Source organism: Neolamprologus multifasciatus, chromosome 1 (genome assembly GCF_963576455.1).
Source record: "Neolamprologus multifasciatus chromosome 1, fNeoMul1.2, whole genome shotgun sequence".
Taxonomy (NCBI): domain Eukaryota; kingdom Metazoa; phylum Chordata; class Actinopteri; order Cichliformes; family Cichlidae; genus Neolamprologus; species Neolamprologus multifasciatus.
The window spans coordinates 31,694,679-31,714,649 of record NC_140439.1 but is presented as its reverse complement, the minus strand read 5'-3'; the positions used below and the strand labels follow the sequence as shown (position 1 = coordinate 31,714,649).

At 41.3% G+C, this 19,971-nt stretch overlaps 2 protein-coding genes across 6 annotated transcripts in view; one reads left to right on the top strand and one right to left on the bottom strand.

Moving 5' to 3' along the window:
* kctd15b (potassium channel tetramerization domain containing 15b) overlaps nucleotides 1-17,148 on the top strand; it is a 27,498-nt gene extending 10,350 nt beyond the window's left edge. For 3 of the 4 annotated variants that reach the window (XM_085166276.1, XM_085166267.1, XM_085166257.1), the window contains 2 exons: nucleotides 4,448-4,753; nucleotides 13,637-17,148. In XM_085166276.1, the coding sequence (XP_085022402.1) occupies nucleotides 4,448-4,753; nucleotides 13,637-13,795 (465 nt within the window). In that variant the 3' untranslated portion in view covers nucleotides 13,796-17,148. Of the gene's footprint in view, nucleotides 1-4,447; nucleotides 7,416-13,636 lie in introns of those variants that run through there. The other variant, XM_085166286.1, reaches the window with a different exon arrangement.
* Nucleotides 16,079-19,971, bottom strand: part of LOC146526073 (transcription initiation factor TFIID subunit 4) — a 99,303-nt gene continuing 95,410 nt past the window's right edge. For both annotated transcript variants that reach the window (XM_085166205.1, XM_085166217.1), the window contains one exon: nucleotides 16,079-19,971. In XM_085166205.1, coding sequence (XP_085022331.1) covers nucleotides 19,798-19,971 — 174 coding nt within the window. In that variant the 3' untranslated portion in view covers nucleotides 16,079-19,797.

The window sequence follows — 19,971 nt, the reverse complement described above, 5'->3', positions numbered from 1 at the left end:
ATTTGCCCAGACATCAGCTCACACTCTGTGTGCTTCTTTATTTTCCGAAAGATGGCACATTTAGGTGTGAATGCTTCTGTATTTATTACAGTTTCTCTGTTCTCTGATTGGTAGTGTGTTTCCAAAATAAACCTGATACCACAACAGTGCAACTAGTTGTGCTTGATACGCACAGCCTTACCCCCCTTAAGTGTATCATATGAATTATGTGTGGTAGAAACATAAACAGTAGTTAAGAAACTTTAAAGAGGAAAAAATGGATGCAGCCTGATTATTAAATGGTGGAAAGGTAAACTGCTAACTGGTTAACTGGACCACGGTCTGGTGGTGTGCATGCCAAAGCCTTGAGCTGTTGTTTTTCACCCAGTGTAATTTCTATAGAAGTGATCCCAGGTGAAATAACCCCTTATGAACTTCCGCTCAGCTCCATGCAGACAGTAACTCTCACCCAGAGTCTAGAATTGGAAGGGAAAGGTGCGGTTTAATACCTGGTGCCCCATTTAAGCATACTTCTTTACACTTGCTCTTTGTGAGACAATGAACCTGCATGCATGTGTGTCTTGTTTTAGTGGCATGTCAGTATCTATTGCAGACAATGTAGGTGCTTTGTCATATTCGTCGTATTAAACAATTTAAAGCACATGTTCGGGGCACAAAAGCAAATTGTGAAAAGTTTTACATTTAAATGTGTTATCTGTACAAGCGTTTTTGCATTCGCTGTATTTTTGTGTTGTGAAGGTTTCAGTTTGACAGAGTAAACTGTGTGTGTGTGTGTGTGTGTGTGTGTGTGTGTGTGTGTGTGTGTGTGTGTGTGTGTGTGTGTGTTAGCTGTAAAAGTTGTGTAAGAAGCTGATGTGAGAGAGTGTTAGCAAACTTTAAACATTAGCCAATGTAAGTGCAATAAATCCAAAATATCCATGTCTTTAGTTGTTAAATTCTTGCCTATGTTCATTAGTTGACTTTGTCTACATGCTATTTGCTTCTGGCCAGGTAACATTTAGTTGGTGTAACAGAGCTTTTTTTTTGCCTCCTGCTGCTTGAAATGAGGGTGATGGGAGTAAACCAAAATAGTAAAGCTACAGGCTGTGAAAACAAAACGATGATCTAAAAGATGCTAAAATGTTTAGTTGACCCTAAAAAAGGCTGAAGAGTTAGAAGAATGATCACTACCTATGACCCCGCTCACATTGCACGCATGCCATTTAATCTACTGTAATATAAAAGAAAATGATTAAATTTACTTTTGGCACTAGTACAGATTTAGTCTCACCTAACAAGTATTCATACAATCATATGTGACGTTGTCAGAATGATTATCTTCCTACAGCTTCTTCCTTCTCGAGCTTTTCATTCCATGATACAGTTTCCTAGGTGTATTCTACACTTCGCTTCACGTCGACCCCACCTTAGTTTTCATGACCTTTTCACTGCACTGGCACTTGTTCATCATTCTGTACGAGGTAACAAGGCAAAGCCAAGCCACTGAGAGCCCGGGGCAAACTCTTTGGGCCCCACGGATAGTCTGAACAAGAGCCAAACCACAGACAACAGAACATGACATGAAAGCCCTGCATATTTTGGCAAATGACGGCCTGACTCAGTACCGATTAGATTTTCCCTTCTTATTCATACACCCCCTCCTCCCCTCTGTTAAATCTTGACAGTCCAATCAGGCACCACAGTGGAAGAGAATGCATTGGACTTCATTGTTTCAACTCATTACGATCCCCTCGCATAAGCCTGTGTTGATCTGCATACCTTTCAATTTGCGTGAAGCCGGGGAAAAAAATGCAAATAGTGCGAGGCGGAATTGAGCATGTCCTTATCTGAACACAATCAGGCTTGCCGTCGCCCCAGGGCTGGGTCTGTTCTGCTGCTGGCAGCCACGGCGCTGTGTGTTTTGCTAAATCAATGTGAAAGTCTGAGCAGAATAGGAAAAGAATTTTTTCAGCCTGCATCACTGGAACAAAATATTCACTATTAATATCCTCCCTCATCACATTATTCAAACTACAATTAATCACGAGAGAGTAAGCAATGCTCAGTCATATTGAGGGCATGGTTATAAACCGGTAAGAGTTACTGTTTTCTGTTGTTATTCAGATTTTGCATTACTCCTCAAATTGATTTTTTTTTAATCTCAGATGCTGGAAATGACAGAAAGGCGCTTTTATTGTGATTTGATTTGATTTTTGAGTGACATTGTTATTCAACAACCTTGAACTTCTGCTTTTTTGGAGGGTCATTTTTGACCAAAACCTACATTAGGTCTTCACTAGTCCTCTAAACTCCCTTATAGTGACATTTTCCATCATTTTCGTCTTCTCTTTCTCTGTCTCTCCCTCCCTCCCTCTGTCCTTCCCTGAAATGTTGCCTTGCCAGTGGGCGATCAGGTCGGATCATTATTTTGAAGCTCAAACGGGCTGTCTGGACACAGGATTGGGGGATGAATTGTCTCGTAGAGCTGGCAGCAGTAGCAGCAGCTTCAGCAGCCAGGACGGAGCTGTTGGCCCTGTCTCCCTCTCATCCTCACCTCAGCGCTTAGGATTACTCTGTTGTTTTCTGCTCTACTCAGGATGACTAAAGTGCCTCGCAGACAGACCCCTGTTAAAAACATATCCATCCATGGCTTCAGACCTGTGAAGGATGAGGAGTAGCACTTTGATACAGAGAGCTGCCTGAAGGGGAGCGTCTCAGTATGAGTTTTGTCAGCTGCAGCAAGAAGGCCAGGAGAAAAAAGACAGGGAGTAAGGGAGAGAAAAAGGGAAAAAAGGACCTCCACCCCCCTCTTTTCGCATTCTGAAATCTTAAACATTAGACAGTCAGCTTAAGATGTGTTGCGTCAACGCCGCGTCCAGATGGAGTTGTATTTGGGTGTCGTTCACATGCCTCGGATGAAGGCACAGTTTAGATGAAGGGGTAAAACAGTGAGGGAGGCGTTTCAAGGCTAAAGAGTCTGACAGAAGCAGCAGGGTTAATGAATATGCTGTTTGCTGCCATGCTCTGTTTCTGTGCCCAGCAGTGGTCTTGAGAAGGAAAAGGGGAAAAACTCTTTCTAGATCAGGGCTCTCTGCCAGCGCCGACACCCAGACACCCAGAGCCACCAATGATGCAGACTATATGAAACATATGTTGTTTTTGCAGCACAAACACACATTGTCTCACTTGGGTGTTTGGACTTTGTACTACGGAAAAAAAACAACAACCTCTTTCTCGAAAAACGTCACCAAATGGACAATCACTTCTTTGCTTCAGTTTACTACGTCCATTCATTGAATTAAGCTGTCATTGTTTGCCACTGTGAAACATTAATCAGAACACAGATTTATTAATTACTAATTATTTAGCAAAAAGGTTTTGCAGCATTTAGGTGTAACCTAATTAAATCTTGTTCTAATAGGAGCTTAACATCGGGCCACAAGCCTTATTAACATAAAACTCCCTCCATGTGAGGAATACATTAAAAACCTCCTTGGCTGATGATTGTCCTCATGTTCACTTGCACATATCTTTTCCTCACCTCCCGTCTGCCTCCAATAGCGAACCTCCGCCTTCCCGTATTTTCTGTGGTAGTGGTGAATGATGGTGCCATCTGGTCTTGTGGGAAATTAGAGGCAAGAGCGCAGGGGCAAATGGCCCCCAGCAAACCCTGCCCAGGAGGGAGAGGCAGGCAATCTGCTGCAGACTGTCTGTGCACAGGAATGCACCATCCCACTTCACCAGAGCCCAACTGACGGCCTTTCTGGAGTCAGCTCACTAAAACACGCTAAAGGCTAACACCACTCTGCCAAGAGCTACTGTGGAGGAGAGCTGCAGCATGGCTATCCTTTGTTTATTGAGAGTGTTGTCCTGCTGGTCCGAGTCCATCACTGATCTTGGTTTATTGTTCTTCAATCTGGTCGACGTATTACATGAAACCAAATGCATTTAAAAAAAAATTTAGCTTCATGGGGACAAACAAAGGTCACATTTTTGTATTATATTAAGATTAATTTGTCATTCGTGCAAGTTTATAAATTTAAAATCCTACACTGTTATTTTGCCATTTGTAAAAAAAATAATAATAATAATTTATCTATCTGTCAATGTGCAATTAGTTATTAGATCTTCTGTGAGTTACCTTTGCTACACAGGTAACACACACTTCACTACAGTGGAAGAGTTCATATACAGCAAGAACCCACTCTTGGAGTAATTAGAGGTTAAGTGTCTTGGTCAAGGACATCATTAGCTGCTGTGAGGAAGCCATAAGGAGTCCCGCAGATATACTTTCCTCTGTCATATTAATGTTGCACAATACTGTATATGTGTAGGGTTTCTCTGTGACCTTGGTGATGAGTTGCAATCCAGGGAAAGTCATAGTGTGTTAGTCACACATATTGCCAAGAGGAGTATAATACACATGCAAAGTCACTGCTCTCATCTGTATGTTTGTCTGCCTGTACAGGACTTCCACCTGCTGTACGAAGAGGCGCGTTATTACCAGCTGACACCCATGATCAAGGAGCTCGAGCGCTGGAAGCAGGAGCGCGAGCAACGACGGATGGCGCAGCCCTGTGACTGCCTTGTGGTTCGTGTCACACCTGACCTGGGCGAGAGGATCGCCCTGAGCGGAGAGAAGGTCCTCATTGAGGAGATCTTTCCTGAGACTGGAGACGTTATGTGTAACTCGGTCAATGCTGGCTGGAACCAGGACCCAACACACGTCATCCGCTTTCCCCTCAATGGCTACTGCAGGCTCAACTCCGTCCAGGTAAGACACTGAAATGCCTGTCCTTTGTTCGTCTCCTTCTCTGCCCATGATTTATTTATCACATTCTAGACTTGTGTGTAAAACACATTACAGTGTTTACAGTTTTACTTGAGTTAGATCGTCCTGTGTGTACACCTCTGAGTGTAGTGCCAATATAACAAATATGTGCTGATATCTAACAATGACTTTCATGCGTAGTTATTTTTTCTGTTACGTTTATTCACTAATAAGCGTGATATCATGGTACTTGCAGAGAATCAAGAGCAAAATGGCCTTTGTGTAACAGAAAGTTTTGCTGTGTGTCTAATATGTGACTGCAGCACCGTCACAGTCTTTCTAAAACTGGAGGCGGCATCATGATCAAGGCTGCATTCTGTAGCTACCAAATCAGCTAAGTTGGGTAACTGACAGCTGTCTTCAGCTGTGAGGAATTTGCTTGCTCATATAGAGCTGATTCAGCTCTTCCAAAACCTCCTCACCTCAGCTGAAAATGAATAAACTGCTAGCTTGCTGCTAACAACAAAGCGTACAACGTGATCATGAAACTAACAGTGGTAGTTAATATGAACATTGTGCAACATGCATGGGGGAAAAGCCACAAAGTAACTTTAGTGGCGCACTTGCAGAAGAGTCAGAAAGTGTCAAAATGTGCATTATGTTTCCTTATCTTTACCCAAACAGCTTAGTTTAGCTTACTTTCAACATGAAGATAAAATATTGAATATTTGTTTTATTTCTAACTGTCGCATAGTGAAACTGTACACAATGCTTTATGATACTGTGCTTGTACACCCCTCCACTCTCTTTTCTTACCAATTCTTTATTTAATGTTAGCCACAGGATGCAGACTCCAAAGAGGAACTTATGTATTTATCTACTCGTTTATCCAGCTGCTTGGCAAGCAAACCATTTTTCACACCAACTTTCAACATTTTCATAAACATTTGAACACCTGGCTGGGATTTGCTCAACCTGGGCTTTTGTGACCACTCTGCAGATCCACTTAGCTGTTTTGCTGAGTGGCACACGATGGCATCTGCTGAGGGAGAGGAGGCTTTCTGTTGGTCACCTTCTGTGTGAGTCCTGTGTCAGCCTGCAGAGTTTATTTTCAGGTTGCTTTCCCAGATAAATGCTGTTATATACACTGATTTTCTTCAGTAACAGTAAGCTGGAATTACACCTGAAAACTTTGCTGTAAGGCACTTGGCATGATTTGTGGCCCACTATATTGCATTTTGGCACAGTAGAGATAATAGCTTGTTGTCAATAACTGGCATAATAGCCACTCTGGAGCAACAGCTGGAGTGTGCAGGTGTACAAAAACCTTTGGAGTTTTTCATTTTGTCAAACGATGGTCTTCAGTTGGCTGTTGGGGATGAGAATGATGCAAAACCTCAGCACGGTATTACCATAAAGCAATTTACCGCCAATATCATATCAAATACATTTGCTTTATGATCTGTTTTTGAATAAGTTTGGCATTGGTTTGAAAAATGGTGTGAGATGAACATCCGTTTTTGGTCAAGCAGAGTTGACCATGTTGTGGAGCCAAGTAGTAAGAGATTAAAAGCAACTTCAGAAAAAAATAGTTTTACAGTAGTGTTACCCTGCGAGGTCTGAGAGAGAAAGAGAGGACGGGGGGAAACATAACAGTCTCACACCACAGGCTCGATATAACACACTTGAGTGCCCACAGCCACGAACAAACCTACACATAGAGGAGCCTTCACCCCTTCAGCACCCAGAGAGAGCCTCTCCCAGGCAGGCTAGTGCACTCTGACACCTCCACCTCCTTCCTGCCAGCGTGAGAGACCACCTCCAGGGAGGAGAGCAGAGCAAGTGGGACAAAGCACGTGTGGACTGCGGCCATGTTTTCCTGCGAAAAAATGAAGAAGAGAAATGGAAAGGGGGGGAAAATGATATGCATAATTTACGCTTTACTCCTTTTTAAGACACAGCTCCTTTTTTAAAAAGACTCCAATATAACACCGCTCAAGGCAATTGAAATACACGTATTGCATTTTTTAATACCATACTTACAATTTCTCAAACAGCCTAAACCGGTTTATACTTCTTTTATAGATTTTTAAATGACTTACAATATAATTAATTGGCCGCATCAACTAACACAACATTTTCCCACTCTGTTTACCAGTGAGACTGGTTATGGGATGTGAGCACATCTGACTAACACAATCTGAACGGCATCTTTATTGTTTAGGCTTTTATTAGGCTGTTCTTCTGAAGGCGAGGTGAGCCGAAACCCTTTTCTCATACAAACTCGTACAAGGCGGATCTGCGAGGTTTATAGGCAGCGACCCCTTCTTGTCTCATATTCTGGCCTCTCTTTGGTGTCTCCTCGTGAGCCCTCTAAGATACAGCTCTACGGCATTCGTTAAAAAAAATAATGAAAAGCACAAACACACACACGTACATATGCACACACAGTGAAGCGGCCCGGCTCATTGAGTCGATGTAGATGAGGACACAAGGAGCAGATGGAGGTGTTTTTTTGTTGTAAGGGGAGATTTTTCCAAACAACTTACTCATTCTGTTCTCTTTCATTGTTGCGTGAAGGAATGAAAAGGTTAGGAAAATAATCCTTGTCTTACCTGCCAGACAATGAGCCTCTGATCTGATTTCAAGTCTGGACCCTAACCCAGGGGAACACACACACAACCACACCCTGCCCACAGAGGAAGTTCAGGGCGAGCATGGGGAGGCTGCGGCAGCACTGTCTGAAACTTATTTACTGAGTGATTGGATCAGTTTCAGAAGAGGTCTTGACAGGAAAGAGATGGATATATGATGACATTTAAATGTGTGCTGTTTTCACTTTATTATGTCAGAGGTGTAGAGATTTTATTGGAGCTGAGGTACTGTTGCTTTCGTGCCCCAGGCTGGACACTGCTAGACCTTGTTATAGTTGGTCACAAAATGATAACACACATTTCTCCATACCTTACTGTACACTAAGTATATCGACCTGTTTTCTAAACATTTAATATTCCATTTTAATAAGATAAAACATGAGGATAATTCATGAACATTGAAAAGATTTCCATGACTCAGTTTTTATGCTTCTAAATTGGTGATATATCATTATACTGTATCATCTATTTATAGTTTGAAATGTGGCAGCAGTAATTCTTTGCATGTTGAGATATATGTAATCTGTTGCCTTGCTAATTTAGCCCCTTCTTTAATCTGTTGTCTTGTGTATTTAAATGCGAGAGAGGGAGAATAAACAAATCCACCTTGGCAAGTAACTCTCCATGAAGTCATGAATGGAATTTCGGGAGTAATGCAAACCACCTGCGCTGTGATGTAGATCCAGCGGGGGGAAACAAAAAGCAGCAAAGGCACTGAATGCAGGGAAAACATTTAGCCAAAGAGCCACAGAGGTGTACACACACGCGTCCCAGCGCTAGAGCTGGGCCTGCTGTTCCATACATCACCATGATGAAGCACTCAGATCAGACCAGAGCCAATCCGTCCTACATCAATGTGACAGCGGAGGCAGTCGTAGAGAAGGGTCCCCTGTCCCCCTGCTGCCCAGGCGGAGAACGCAACACGTCGCAACACTCTCTTACATGTCACGCTGCCACTCCATCAATCCAGCGCTGGGTGAAAAGAGAAAGCACAGCTCATCGGAGCAGACACGGCCACACAAACACCTCCGCTGCGCTCCTCAGTGGGCCGAGTGGCAGAGTAAGACATTAACACTACTATGGCTTTGGGTCCCTTGGCTTTCTGTGTGGCTCTGTGGGTAAAGCACAATGTCAAGATTAACAGTAAGCAAGCCAGTGTGTAGAGAGGATTAAAGCTGGGAAATTCTGGCTGCTGACAGCTTCAGCAGTTGATGCCAGAAAAATCTTTTAAAAAATTGTTCTAATTCGTTTGTTGGACACGGGCTGATTAGGTAGTGGAAAGTAAATCAGAATAATGACAGAGAAGGACAATTCAAGTGAAGACAATTAGGTAATTAACAAGTCGTAGTTTAATCAAAAGAAATGAATCAAATATATGGCACTTTTTTTCTGTGTTACATTTTATTGATCAAGTGTCACAAAATCTTTATCTCTGTAGAAATGGCTCATACAATAAGTGTACTGTAAATGTGAACATTAGTGATGGAAATTTCAAAGTCAAATGCTCCAATGAGAATATGTTTCACTACAAATTAAACTTATTTATTCCCAGTCTAATTTAAGGAAAAGATGTATTATCAACAAAATTAGCTTATAAAATATAAAAAAAAGAGATTTATAGAATATTAGACTATTGCTTATGGGCTAAGCAATAATTTAATAGTTATTATTAATAGCTGATCAAGATAATTGCAACAGTTATATCCACTCCAGGATTGTTTTAATCTATAGATTGGATGATGGTTTGCATTTTCTGTAAGTGGTGCGGGAGTATAAAGTGGTATAAAATGTAAAGAGTTTTAAAGATTGTGCTTTTAGTACATGAGTAAATTCACAAAGTTTTCTTTGACGATGGCTCTTGGTGTCTTAAATACGAGAACAAGTAACTAAAATTGAAATAGAAAAGGTCAGCGGATGAGTCAGGTGGAGCCCTTGTGTATTTAAGTCTCCTCAGTTTAGTAGTTGAACTACTTGCAGTCCCTTTGAGGACTGACCTAACCCAAAACAAAAAAACAAAAAAACCTCTTGATTCTTTTGCTTTGATGTAGTTACTTACTAAGGTGGAAAGTTTTCTGTTTTTTTGTTTTTTTCTTGTTTGTTTGTTTGTTTGTTTTGTTTTTGCTTTGTTTGCCTTCTCTCACCCCAACCGGTCGCAGCAGATGGCCGCCCCTCCCTGAGCCTGGTTCTGCCGGAGGTTTCTTCCTGTTAAAAGGGAGTTTTTCCTTCCCACTGTCGCCAAAGTGCTTGCTCATAGGGGGTCATATGATTGTTGGGCTTTTCTCTGTATCTATGAAGCGCCTTGAGGCGACATTTGTTGTGATTTGGCGCTATATAAATGAAATTGAATTGAATTGAATTGAATTTTATTATTTGCTTCGAGCCCTGTGTACAGGAGCTGCATGCTAAAAGATCTTTTGTTAAAAGGGTTGGCGTAATAAGCAAATGCTTCAGCCAATACCTTTTGATTAGCCTTGTCTCATGCTTTCTTGCTTTGTGGTAAATCTTTGTTCTGTCTTCACTGAGATATTTGAATGCTAATCAATAAAAACATATCACTCAAAAAACACCTCTGTGCTCAGTATGTATTTACTGTGCCAAGGTTAAGTGTTGCATTCTCACAAGGGTCACCTGAGCTAAAAGTCCTCGGTGAATCACGAGACACTTTAGAGTGCCTATTTGTAATGGAGCTCAGTCAGCTGCAAGTACTTTAAGAATAGACTGTTCTGTCAACGTGTTTTTGCTGTCTGTGACTCTTTAAAAAGCTGGCAGATGGCTTAGAGAATTAGAAAGAGTTGGAGCTTCACGGATGTTTTATGCCAGATGCTTGTGATAAGCAGAGGATACGACGCAGAGACTGCAGTTAGTGCTCCTTGTCACATATTGAAGACTGCATAGTTAAACAAAAGCAACCCCCTGAGTGTGGCGCCCATCTCATGCTACAGTGTGTGTGTGTCATAATGTGTCAATCATCTCTGTGTCTTGTGCCATGAGGGGCAAGTGTCTTACAACTCCTCCTGAGAAGTCTTGCAAGTGTGTCTGTGCACTCTGGTGGCCATCAATATTGTATTCTGCTCCGGTTTCCAGGCCTGAGACTCATCCACTTTGATGCATGCCTCGCCATCTTGGCTAAGATGCTGGGAGGTTAGAGGAGTGAGGCTGATGTATACCCTCCTGATCCCCGTGGTGACTCCAGGTTGAGTGGCAGCTCAGATGGATGGTTAAATGCTGAATGGTGTGCGTGTTTTTGAGGGGAGATCCCTGTGCGGCCAAGTCGACCGTGCAACCGCGAGACTGATTTCAAATGCAGGATCACTGGGGATGAAGAGGCTGAAGAGACACTTGTATTCAGCTTCAATCACAAAGAGAGGAGAAGACAAAAGGAAGTGCTTGATTTCATAGAACAACTAGCAAAGTTTGGTGCTGCAATATCCTCTTCACTGCTATTTCGATTTCCTGCTTTGATTATTGTGGTGTCGTGCTGAAGAGAAGCCTGTCTTTAGGTTGAAAGTGGTGGACATGAAAAGGGGAAAAAACAAAAAAACGAAACAAAGACTGCTAATTAGCTGTAATCCAATTTCGTGGAAATCACCGTGTTAGGGATGAGGCATCGACCAATGAGGGTGCCCACATGCAACTCGCCGTTAGAATATTTTGTTATGGTTTCGCTCAAGTGAGGCAGTAAAGGAACCAAAGAAATCTGCATAAGTACAACATAAGCTGGGATCTGAAAGCCTGCGGTCAGAAGTATGTTCTGCAGAACTGAGAAACCAGACATGTTTTAGCTTTTTAAGAGAGGGTGCATTACTTTTCCTTGTCAACGGGGACTGATTTTGGGACATTGTCCTGTGGACATTAAAACCTTTTGCTGGGATACGTCTTAATTATTCACTATATTGTTTATTCCCCCATGGCACTAACTCACTGTGTCAAACTGAATGCGAAGGTTTTTTTTTATGGCATCTTATAGTCATTACAGTATCCTTGAGTCAGTTACAACTATCTATAATAATATCCTTAAGTCTTTTGTGTTGCCATGCATTAATGATAAAAGTGTTTTCAGACTATCTTTATTGATCAGGCCATTCTCCTCTGTGACCAAATTCATTGCTGAACATGATGGAGTCCCACATGCGTTAAGAGATGATGGGGAAAAATGCAATGTGATGCAATGATCAAAGAAGGCTATGTAATATCATTTCCATAATCGTTGGGCTCCTCCGTCGTCTGTCATGGATTTGGGAGTGTTTGATGCTTGGGCAGGTCTCTTAATTAGCCGTCCTCACCATCAGCTGTCTGCTGCCCCTTCTGTCTCACAAATTACATAGTTTGTTGTTGTCATTTTGCTAGAGGACAAAAAGGGGGAGGGGGTTAACTTTTGCAAGTGGTCCTTTCTGCTTACAAGTAGCATGTCGGTGCACATTTAAGTTTTAATTTGAAAGCAGATGGGTGCTGGGGGTTTTTTCAGGTCTGTTCAACAAGTTTGTATGCATTTGTTATATTTTGGATTTGTACATTTTAATTCTTGCACGTTGTGTGAGTTTATCTGCTCTTCTTCACTGTATCCCCAACTGAGGAGGCTGCGGCCCTTTGACTTGCAGGCCTAAACATTCAACCATAGCACGCCAATGGGGCCTAAGCTGTAATTAGAGAGGTCATCCTTCGCCACGAGTGCACGTGTCAATGTGTGTGTGTCTGTGCGCGCATGTGTGTGTGTGTGTGTACGAGCATCTGAAGAAATCATTCTGTTTTTCGTGAACTTCTCTGGCTCTCTATCTGGCAGAAAGAGTTAGCCCTTGGCGAGACCTTTCATTTCCATGCGCTGCACACTTCTTTAAAAGGAAGGGGGGATAAGTAAATACACGGCACTCCTCTCACTGGGATTTAGATCTATACCCCCTTCAAAAAAACAACATCCCACATGGATTACCCCAGATGAGGAGAGAAAAGTGATGCTGAAGTTCACGCGTTTGAGTCTGAGCGCATCTCTTGTTTGGACTACTGTGTGTATCACTGTCCAGACTAGAAGGGTAACATGAACCCCATCTCCTCTTCTCTCCCTGCAGCTCCAACACGTTGTCCACACTCAGATCACCCATAACTCCTCATCGTCATTCCCCACACGTCGCTCTCTCTTTCGCTCACGGACCTCACTTCTCCTCTCACCCAAGCCTCATTACTCAAATTAGGAGCTCCAGTAATCACCACGCTGAGCTACACTCAGCCTCTTAACACACCTCACTCACTCTCAGCTCTCCTCATCCCTTTGAGCTCATGCCCTCAGTTCGGTAGCCAATCTAGCACAAGCAGCATGAATATTGCAGAGATGGTGTGATGTCGGAGTGCCCTCTGGATTTATCTCATCACTGTGTGCGATTGGAGGTGGGGGAGGGTTAATGACACATGGTGCAGGTTGTGACTGATAAACATCGGAGGTTGATGTCCGTTGACTGGATGTGTAGATATCAAAAACTTGTACTGCTGCTCATTCATTAGTAAAAATGGATAGCAAACTTTATTTTTACAGTGGAAAGACTTGGCCGTGGCCAGACTCTGGAACAGCAAAATTGTTACACAAAAACAAACAAAAAATGATTTATCACACAAAAAGTTAAAGTTAAAACAATGAAAAAGTCCAATTCTTGGGAAAATACAGAAAGTTGTTTAACTGTTGAGGATGATGTTATATGTCTTATACTAAACTATAATCAGCACAAAGACTAAAAACAAGGTTAGCCAAGGAAATTAGCCTACCAGCACCTCTAAAGATGCTGTGATCTGTTACTCTGCACTAAAACTGAAGTATAAACTCAACAAATTTTTCTGATTGGTTACAGGCCAAAGCAGTTATGAGATCATTAACTTTCTGGTGTGTCTGGTGGTGGCTTTGGCAACTGTTCCTCACCAAGACAAATCAGAGCACAGAGTAATCCCTTGTAAAACAGGGAATTGTTTTGTTTTTACTCTTTGGATTTTGTGCAGATTAAACAAACTAAATCTAAAGTGTTAGTGAGCTTTTGAGGTGACGGGAGGACAAATTTGTTATTAGACAGAGCTGCACTAATAATCTTCCCATCTTGGCAAGAATAAGCATATTTCACAAAACGTCAAACTATTCCTTAGAGCTGTATAAAACCTGAAACCTGCATCCTATCTGTAAACTGTTTCATTTAGACTTTTCCTTACTGACGTGGTACCTTTGTTGTAAATGCCTTCTTCTCTGTCCTCTCTGCAGGTTCTGGAGCGTCTTTTCCAGAAAGGTTTCAGCGTGGCAGCATCATGCGGAGGCGGCGTGGACTCGTCCCAGTTTAGCGAGTATGTGTTGTGTCGTGAGGACCGGCGAAGTCTCTCCATTAACACACCCATCAGGATAAAACAAGAACCCCTGGACTAGAGCGTTCTGGGCGAGGGACTGCCAACACCCCCCACCTCCCCCTAATACTTCTTCCATCTTCTCACACCACCCCACCCCTGCCTACTCCAACTCCCTTCCTGCCCTAATAGGACCACAACCACCCCCAACATACCTAAGTATTAGCAGAGGCTTGTTAACCTCACCAGTTCTCTGCAAAAACTCTAAGGGGAATGTAGTACCAAACAAAGGAAAAAAAAAAAAGCATCAGCAACAAAAGTTTTTAATTATGTTAAACAACGCCCAAAGAATCTGGGACTGTGATGAAAACAACAATGACAAACGGACACCACAGCAGCTGACAGCTCAACATTTTAGCACAGTGACTGGTTGTTTTTTTTCCCTTACCTTGTCATAAAAAGGTGTCCCGAGACTCTTGGAGGGACACAGTTTTCCCCCCCTCCCATGCCTTGAACTCCAATCCACTTCATCATCAGCATACCACATACACCCCAACCCTCTATCTTTTGTTTCGTCCGTGTCCGTGTGTGAGGCCTCAGTCTTCTCTGACTGGTGACAAGTCTGGTCTATTGTGGGACAAGGAAGATTTGGCAGACAGGATGTTTTTAAGGATGACAACAAGAGGACATGATTTAATGTTGTGAACTCCCACCCCCTCTCCCACAACCCCAAGATCCCATGACCCTCATCCCACAGGCCTGGCTTCAACTGTCAGGACCTTGCCAAACACGACATCGTTTGCCAACTGATTGTTTATTACAATTTTTCATTGTTGTTTCTAAAGTATGTTCTTCTTGCTCCTTTTGCTGTTCTTATCATGACATAGTGTAAACAATTATTATTAATAGGATTATTTTTAATGTCTCTTTTTTTCTTTCTCCAATATGAAGGATGTATGAAAATTGTATTCATTAGGCTCTGAGAGCTTGTGAGGGAGCTTTTCTTGGCAGTAGCTGCAGAAACTCAGATGTCTGCAGGCTATGTGGCTAAAGCAATCTGACTGGCAATGCATTCAGAGCCAGAAAAAGTCCCATTGTTCGAACCAGAATGGAAGAAAACCTGGATGTTTTGACATTGTTTTTAGTCAAATGTGTAGCGCACATGAAAAAAAAAAGAAGTGCGCCAGAATTTCTGCTTATTAGCTCTAAAACATATCTCGGGTCTCTGATTGGATTCTCTCACACGAGCACAAAGGATTTGTTCACACTTAGTTAAAGAACATTTGTAAATTTGAAATTCAGGTCAAATTTGCACACGCTCCAAGTGTATTGCAGTTTTGTTGAGTTAGAATGTTAAAGACTTGAGGACCAACGGAGAAAGCTGACGTTTACCAGTAGATCTCATAATCAGCACGAGATGTACTTTAAATGCTAAATGTTTCTTTGCACTTCAACATTTCCAACAGAGCTGCTCTGACCTGCTCCCTCAACACACTTGCTGGAGTCCAGTGAACGGCACCAAGTCAAGCTGATTCTCTTCTCGTGTTTTAGGAGACTGTGACATTAAACTATTTAAAAACAGAAAGAAAAAAAACTCCAACTGAACAAACACTCTGGTACCAAAGTAGACATGGTGCCTGTTTTGTTGATTGTACAAATATAAAGATGTTCTTTGTTGCAGTTTATAGCAAAATAAGACTAAATGCATTATTCAGAGCTGTATGAAGGGTACCAATATTTGATCCTCCAGGCTGCCAGTCTTGACAGCTTTCTTGAGAGTAGCTCACAGAACCTCCAGAGCAAGTTTGAAAGACAAGGTCTCTGTTTCAGGATTGTCACTTCTAAGTGAAGATTATTTCATCGGTTCTTCACATGTATGTATGGCAGAACCCAAACTGAACTATACTCACAGCATCAGCATATTATTCACAAAGAGGCGTGTGGGCGGCATTTACTCTCTCCTGCTCTCGTTCTTTTGGTCTTATTCTCAACATTTCTGGATCAAAGACAGAAACAAGAAAGGCCAAGTTTTCATGCTTTATATTTGTGTGTGACTTACAGATGCTGTTTCTTCCATTCCAAACGACTGAGGAGAAAAAAGAAGCCCATTCTGATCCTTGTGGGTGCTGGCAGTTTTTTGAGTTAAACTGGGGTTGTTTTTAGCAGTCCATTAAAAATGGGCGGTGGTTGTTCAAACTATGTTGTTTGTAATAGAATATTTAGTTTTTCTGGATGCTGCTGATTAAAAGAGGCCAATTAGTGGGTGAAGATGGACTGAGTTTAAGTGTTGCTTCAAGTCAAATGCAGTCCTCCCTGCGGGTCTTTTAAAAAAAAAAAATACAATCAAGTCCTTTGTTCTGACCTGCCAGTGGCCTGCGCCTTTGTATCTAGTCGCCTCAAAGGGAATGGTCAACCAGCCCTTTCATGTGCCAAGGCATGTTGGGCGCTTCACAGTCATCTTCACCCCCCTCTGCTTCCCTGAAGGCTCCAAGCTCAGTGGTGCCAGTAGAAACACGGGTTGTACCCCCTGCTGCTGTGTCATCCCTCATGCTCCATTTTCAAAATGCCCTCCTACGCCATAGCTCATTGGACCACACCACAGCAAACCAAACAAACTGATGAGTCAAAATACGAACATACTCGGAGCAGACTGTACTGTGCAGCCCGTCCACTTTACTGTGGTGTAGATGCGAAGATCTTTGATTCATGTGATATGAAGTGTGGAACTCCATCTGGATAGTTTCTTGAGGAAGAGTGGTAAAAATCTGTGATCAGTGTTCTAAAACTACACGTACAAGAACAACTTTTTCAGGGAGGAGGAAAAGAAAGCAGTTTTAGTTTGCCTCCCTGAAGTGGCACGGTGAATTATACAATGGACTCTAAACAACTTCCGAGAGCTAAGGGGTTACGCATTTGAAATAAAAAATAAATAAAGATTTGTATTTGTGAGAAAAAAAAAAGAGTAGATATGGGTTTCTGCAATAAAACCTCAGTATAGAAATAGCAGGTTATCTACAGAGACAGGAACGTGTAATTTTACTGGAAAGTTCATAGACATGTTCACACGCCACCCATTAAGTAAAAATACTGGTCAGTGTTCAGCCTGTCCACACGACATTTGCTCCACTTCTGAGGCGGGTCAGTTGTACAGTTATTGTAAATTGAATTATCAGGACGCTGGGTTTTATGGGACCCTCGTGTTTTTAAGAGACATCTCAGTCCTCTTCAGAAAAGAATGAAAAGAATTCAAAGCGTAACATTGTGTAAATATGGATTAAAACATTTCAAAGGGTATAATAAGGTGCAAATGTATATTATTTAAAGTGTTTAAAAACCATTAGACTGTGGTATTAAAGGGCATGTGTTCATTTGCAGTGTCTCCATTTGACTTTTCTTGCATATTTGCGATAATAAAAGGATGTACTGTATATCTGACATGTGTCACATTGCTCTCATGTTTTTGAACAGGATGAGAAATTTCAACTGTGTTTCCTCTCTCACTGAACTGCTGCAATCTCACCAGCCTTTCTCTACCCAGGCATGCGTGTGCTCCCCGTTCATCATTTTTGCAAAGGGGGAAGGTCGTCTTCAGGGCTGAATGGGCCGAGATGCTGAAAAAAACCAATATGCTCCTAAACCCCAATATTTTGCACTGAGTTAAACGGTTTGGTCTTTTCGAAAATGCTTCTGCTTAATTAGCAGCAGAAACCTAGAGGGACTTTTCATAGTTGAGCAGCAGCGCTTGACTCAGTTTGTACTTAGCATGTGCAATGTTAGAAATGGAAATGAAGCAGGCTGAATTAGTAGTTGACTTTGGTAAAAAAACAAAAAAACCCAGCATAGCTCATTCTCCCGTGAAAATCTAAGAGGTGAACACATTGCTTAGTTGTTTTATTATTTGCATTTAGAGACATTTTAGAGTAAAAAACTCTTACCTACAAAATATGTTTATGCATACGCTGCTAGAATGATACAAAGAAGAAACTGGAAAAAGTCGTCTTTTCAGTTTAGTAAACAGCTTATTTATTCCTTTACAAAATAGGTACAAATACATCAGTATTGTTTTTCACACAAACAGGAAATTTTCAAGATATATACAAGAGTTTACCAAAAATAACGTGGTTCTAATAAACACATAGTTTTGTAAACAATATTTACAAATCATCCTTACACTGAAATGTAATTCCTCCATCTGTTTACACAGGAATATTGTCCTAATATTTTGGCTAAAAAGCTGTAGTAGTAGTTGTTGTTGTTCTAGGAGTAGTAGTAGCAGTAGCAGTAGAAATGCCCTCCTGTGAAACGACCGGAAACCATAGAAATAATTCATAAAATCATCTGAAATCACTACAATAAGTACTGTTGTGCTTGTTTTTAAAACATGGCATTTTAGAGATAAAGTTTATGAAAATGTGTTGAGCATAAAAGCCAATCTAAAAAAAAAAAAAAAAAAAAGCAGAACAGAACAAATATATTAATTGTTAAAAAATAAGTGTCTTTTGACAGAAAGTGGCAAATACTGTTTCTTTGCTATAATACAATGACAGCTTTCAGTTGTCAGGTAAAATAGATATCAAAAAAGTGCCGTCAAAATTTACAATGCACGACTTTTGCAAATGTCATCCATATTTAAATAAATTTCAATATGACAAGAAAAGCTGCATAGAGGCCAAGATGTTTAGTTAAATAGAGAAAACAAACAACAACAAAAACCCATAATGAATGCCATTACATAACACATTAAGGAATGGGGGGGATGAAAGTAATATGACGAAAATGCAAGACATGTAAAAAGGACTTTCTGGTCAAATAGTGTTCTTCGGTCAGTGATATTGCAGAAAAGACAACAACAGAAACAAATCAGAGCCGCTTGCTTCAGTTTACCATTAGTTTGTTGCTGTGACATTATATTTTGGATCGAATGTCACACAAATATAAATGTTGTGCACTAAAACATCTCAACATCTAATTTGGCCTTTCAATTAATATCAAAGTGAGGGTGTGGGTTGCTTTGAAATAGTTAAAAAGTGTTTTTGCCAAACATCAGTAATTTGCAGAAAGAACTATGAACATGGAAGATAGAGGAATGTCTGTTTTCATTCTCCCATGCCACTGATGCATCTAGAATAACAGCAAAATAGACCTTCATAAACTATTACTGTGGGCATGATACCATAAGACAAACAGCTAGTCATAAAACAATGTTCACATTATGTGTTTAAAAAAATACTGACTCACTCAACAAGGGAAACCAGTCTGAAACTGGTGTCACATAGTGCCGTATGTGTTTTTTGTTAAATGACCTTTCAAGAAGGCTCAAGAAGAGTCTCCTTTGTAACAACACTCTACAGAATATACCATCTAAATTTGACTCTTTCAAAGCACATGGTTGTACAAAACATCAGGTTTCATAATATTGACACATGGATTATTCCTTTTCTTACAAAGCTTACATGTGATAAAAATATACATGCTGTAAAATAATTCAAAAAGAACTATTTACACATATAGTAAGGAAATTGAATTTACTGCTGTTATTTGGAATCTGGATGTTTCAGAATCATGAGTTGGTCTAGAAATCTGTAAAGTCACACTTATTAGGTTCAGCTAGACTACATTCATTGAACTGTGTTCAACAAATAACTCATGGATAATATTGTAGGCTGTATCAATATGCTATTATATTTTCTTAGCCAAGGAAATTTCTACTTTAAGGTGGTTCACTGAAGCTTCTGCCAAGAATGTCAAACAAACGTGGAAGAAGGTCTTGGTCAAGTCCTATAACGTAAACACATCGTTCCTCTGGCAAATCCAACTTCAGCAATAGGAAATGATGGGGCCCTTAAACTGAATGATCTAACTACACACTGTGAAGCTAAAGGAGAAGACACGGAACACCGGTTTTATTTTTATTCTTTTTCTGTCTATATCTCTCTCACTTTCTTTCTTGTTATTAAAAGCTACAACAAACATCACATTACAATACATATGGAGACACAGAGCTGAAACATTAGACCTGATCTGAAGGCACGTGGCTGGGAAGGAGGAGGAGGTGGTTGAGGTGGGCGCTGAGCGGAGCAGAGGCTACTTGAGCAGGGCACGGTAAAGGAGGAGCGAGTGGGCGGTCTCTCTCTCCTGCTCCATGTAGAAAATTAAGTCCCTGAGGTTGACACGAGTGATGCGCTGCCGTGTATACTGGCGTGATGAGGTGGATGGGGCGGATGAGCTGGCTGGGGAGCCTGCCGTACTGCCGGAAAC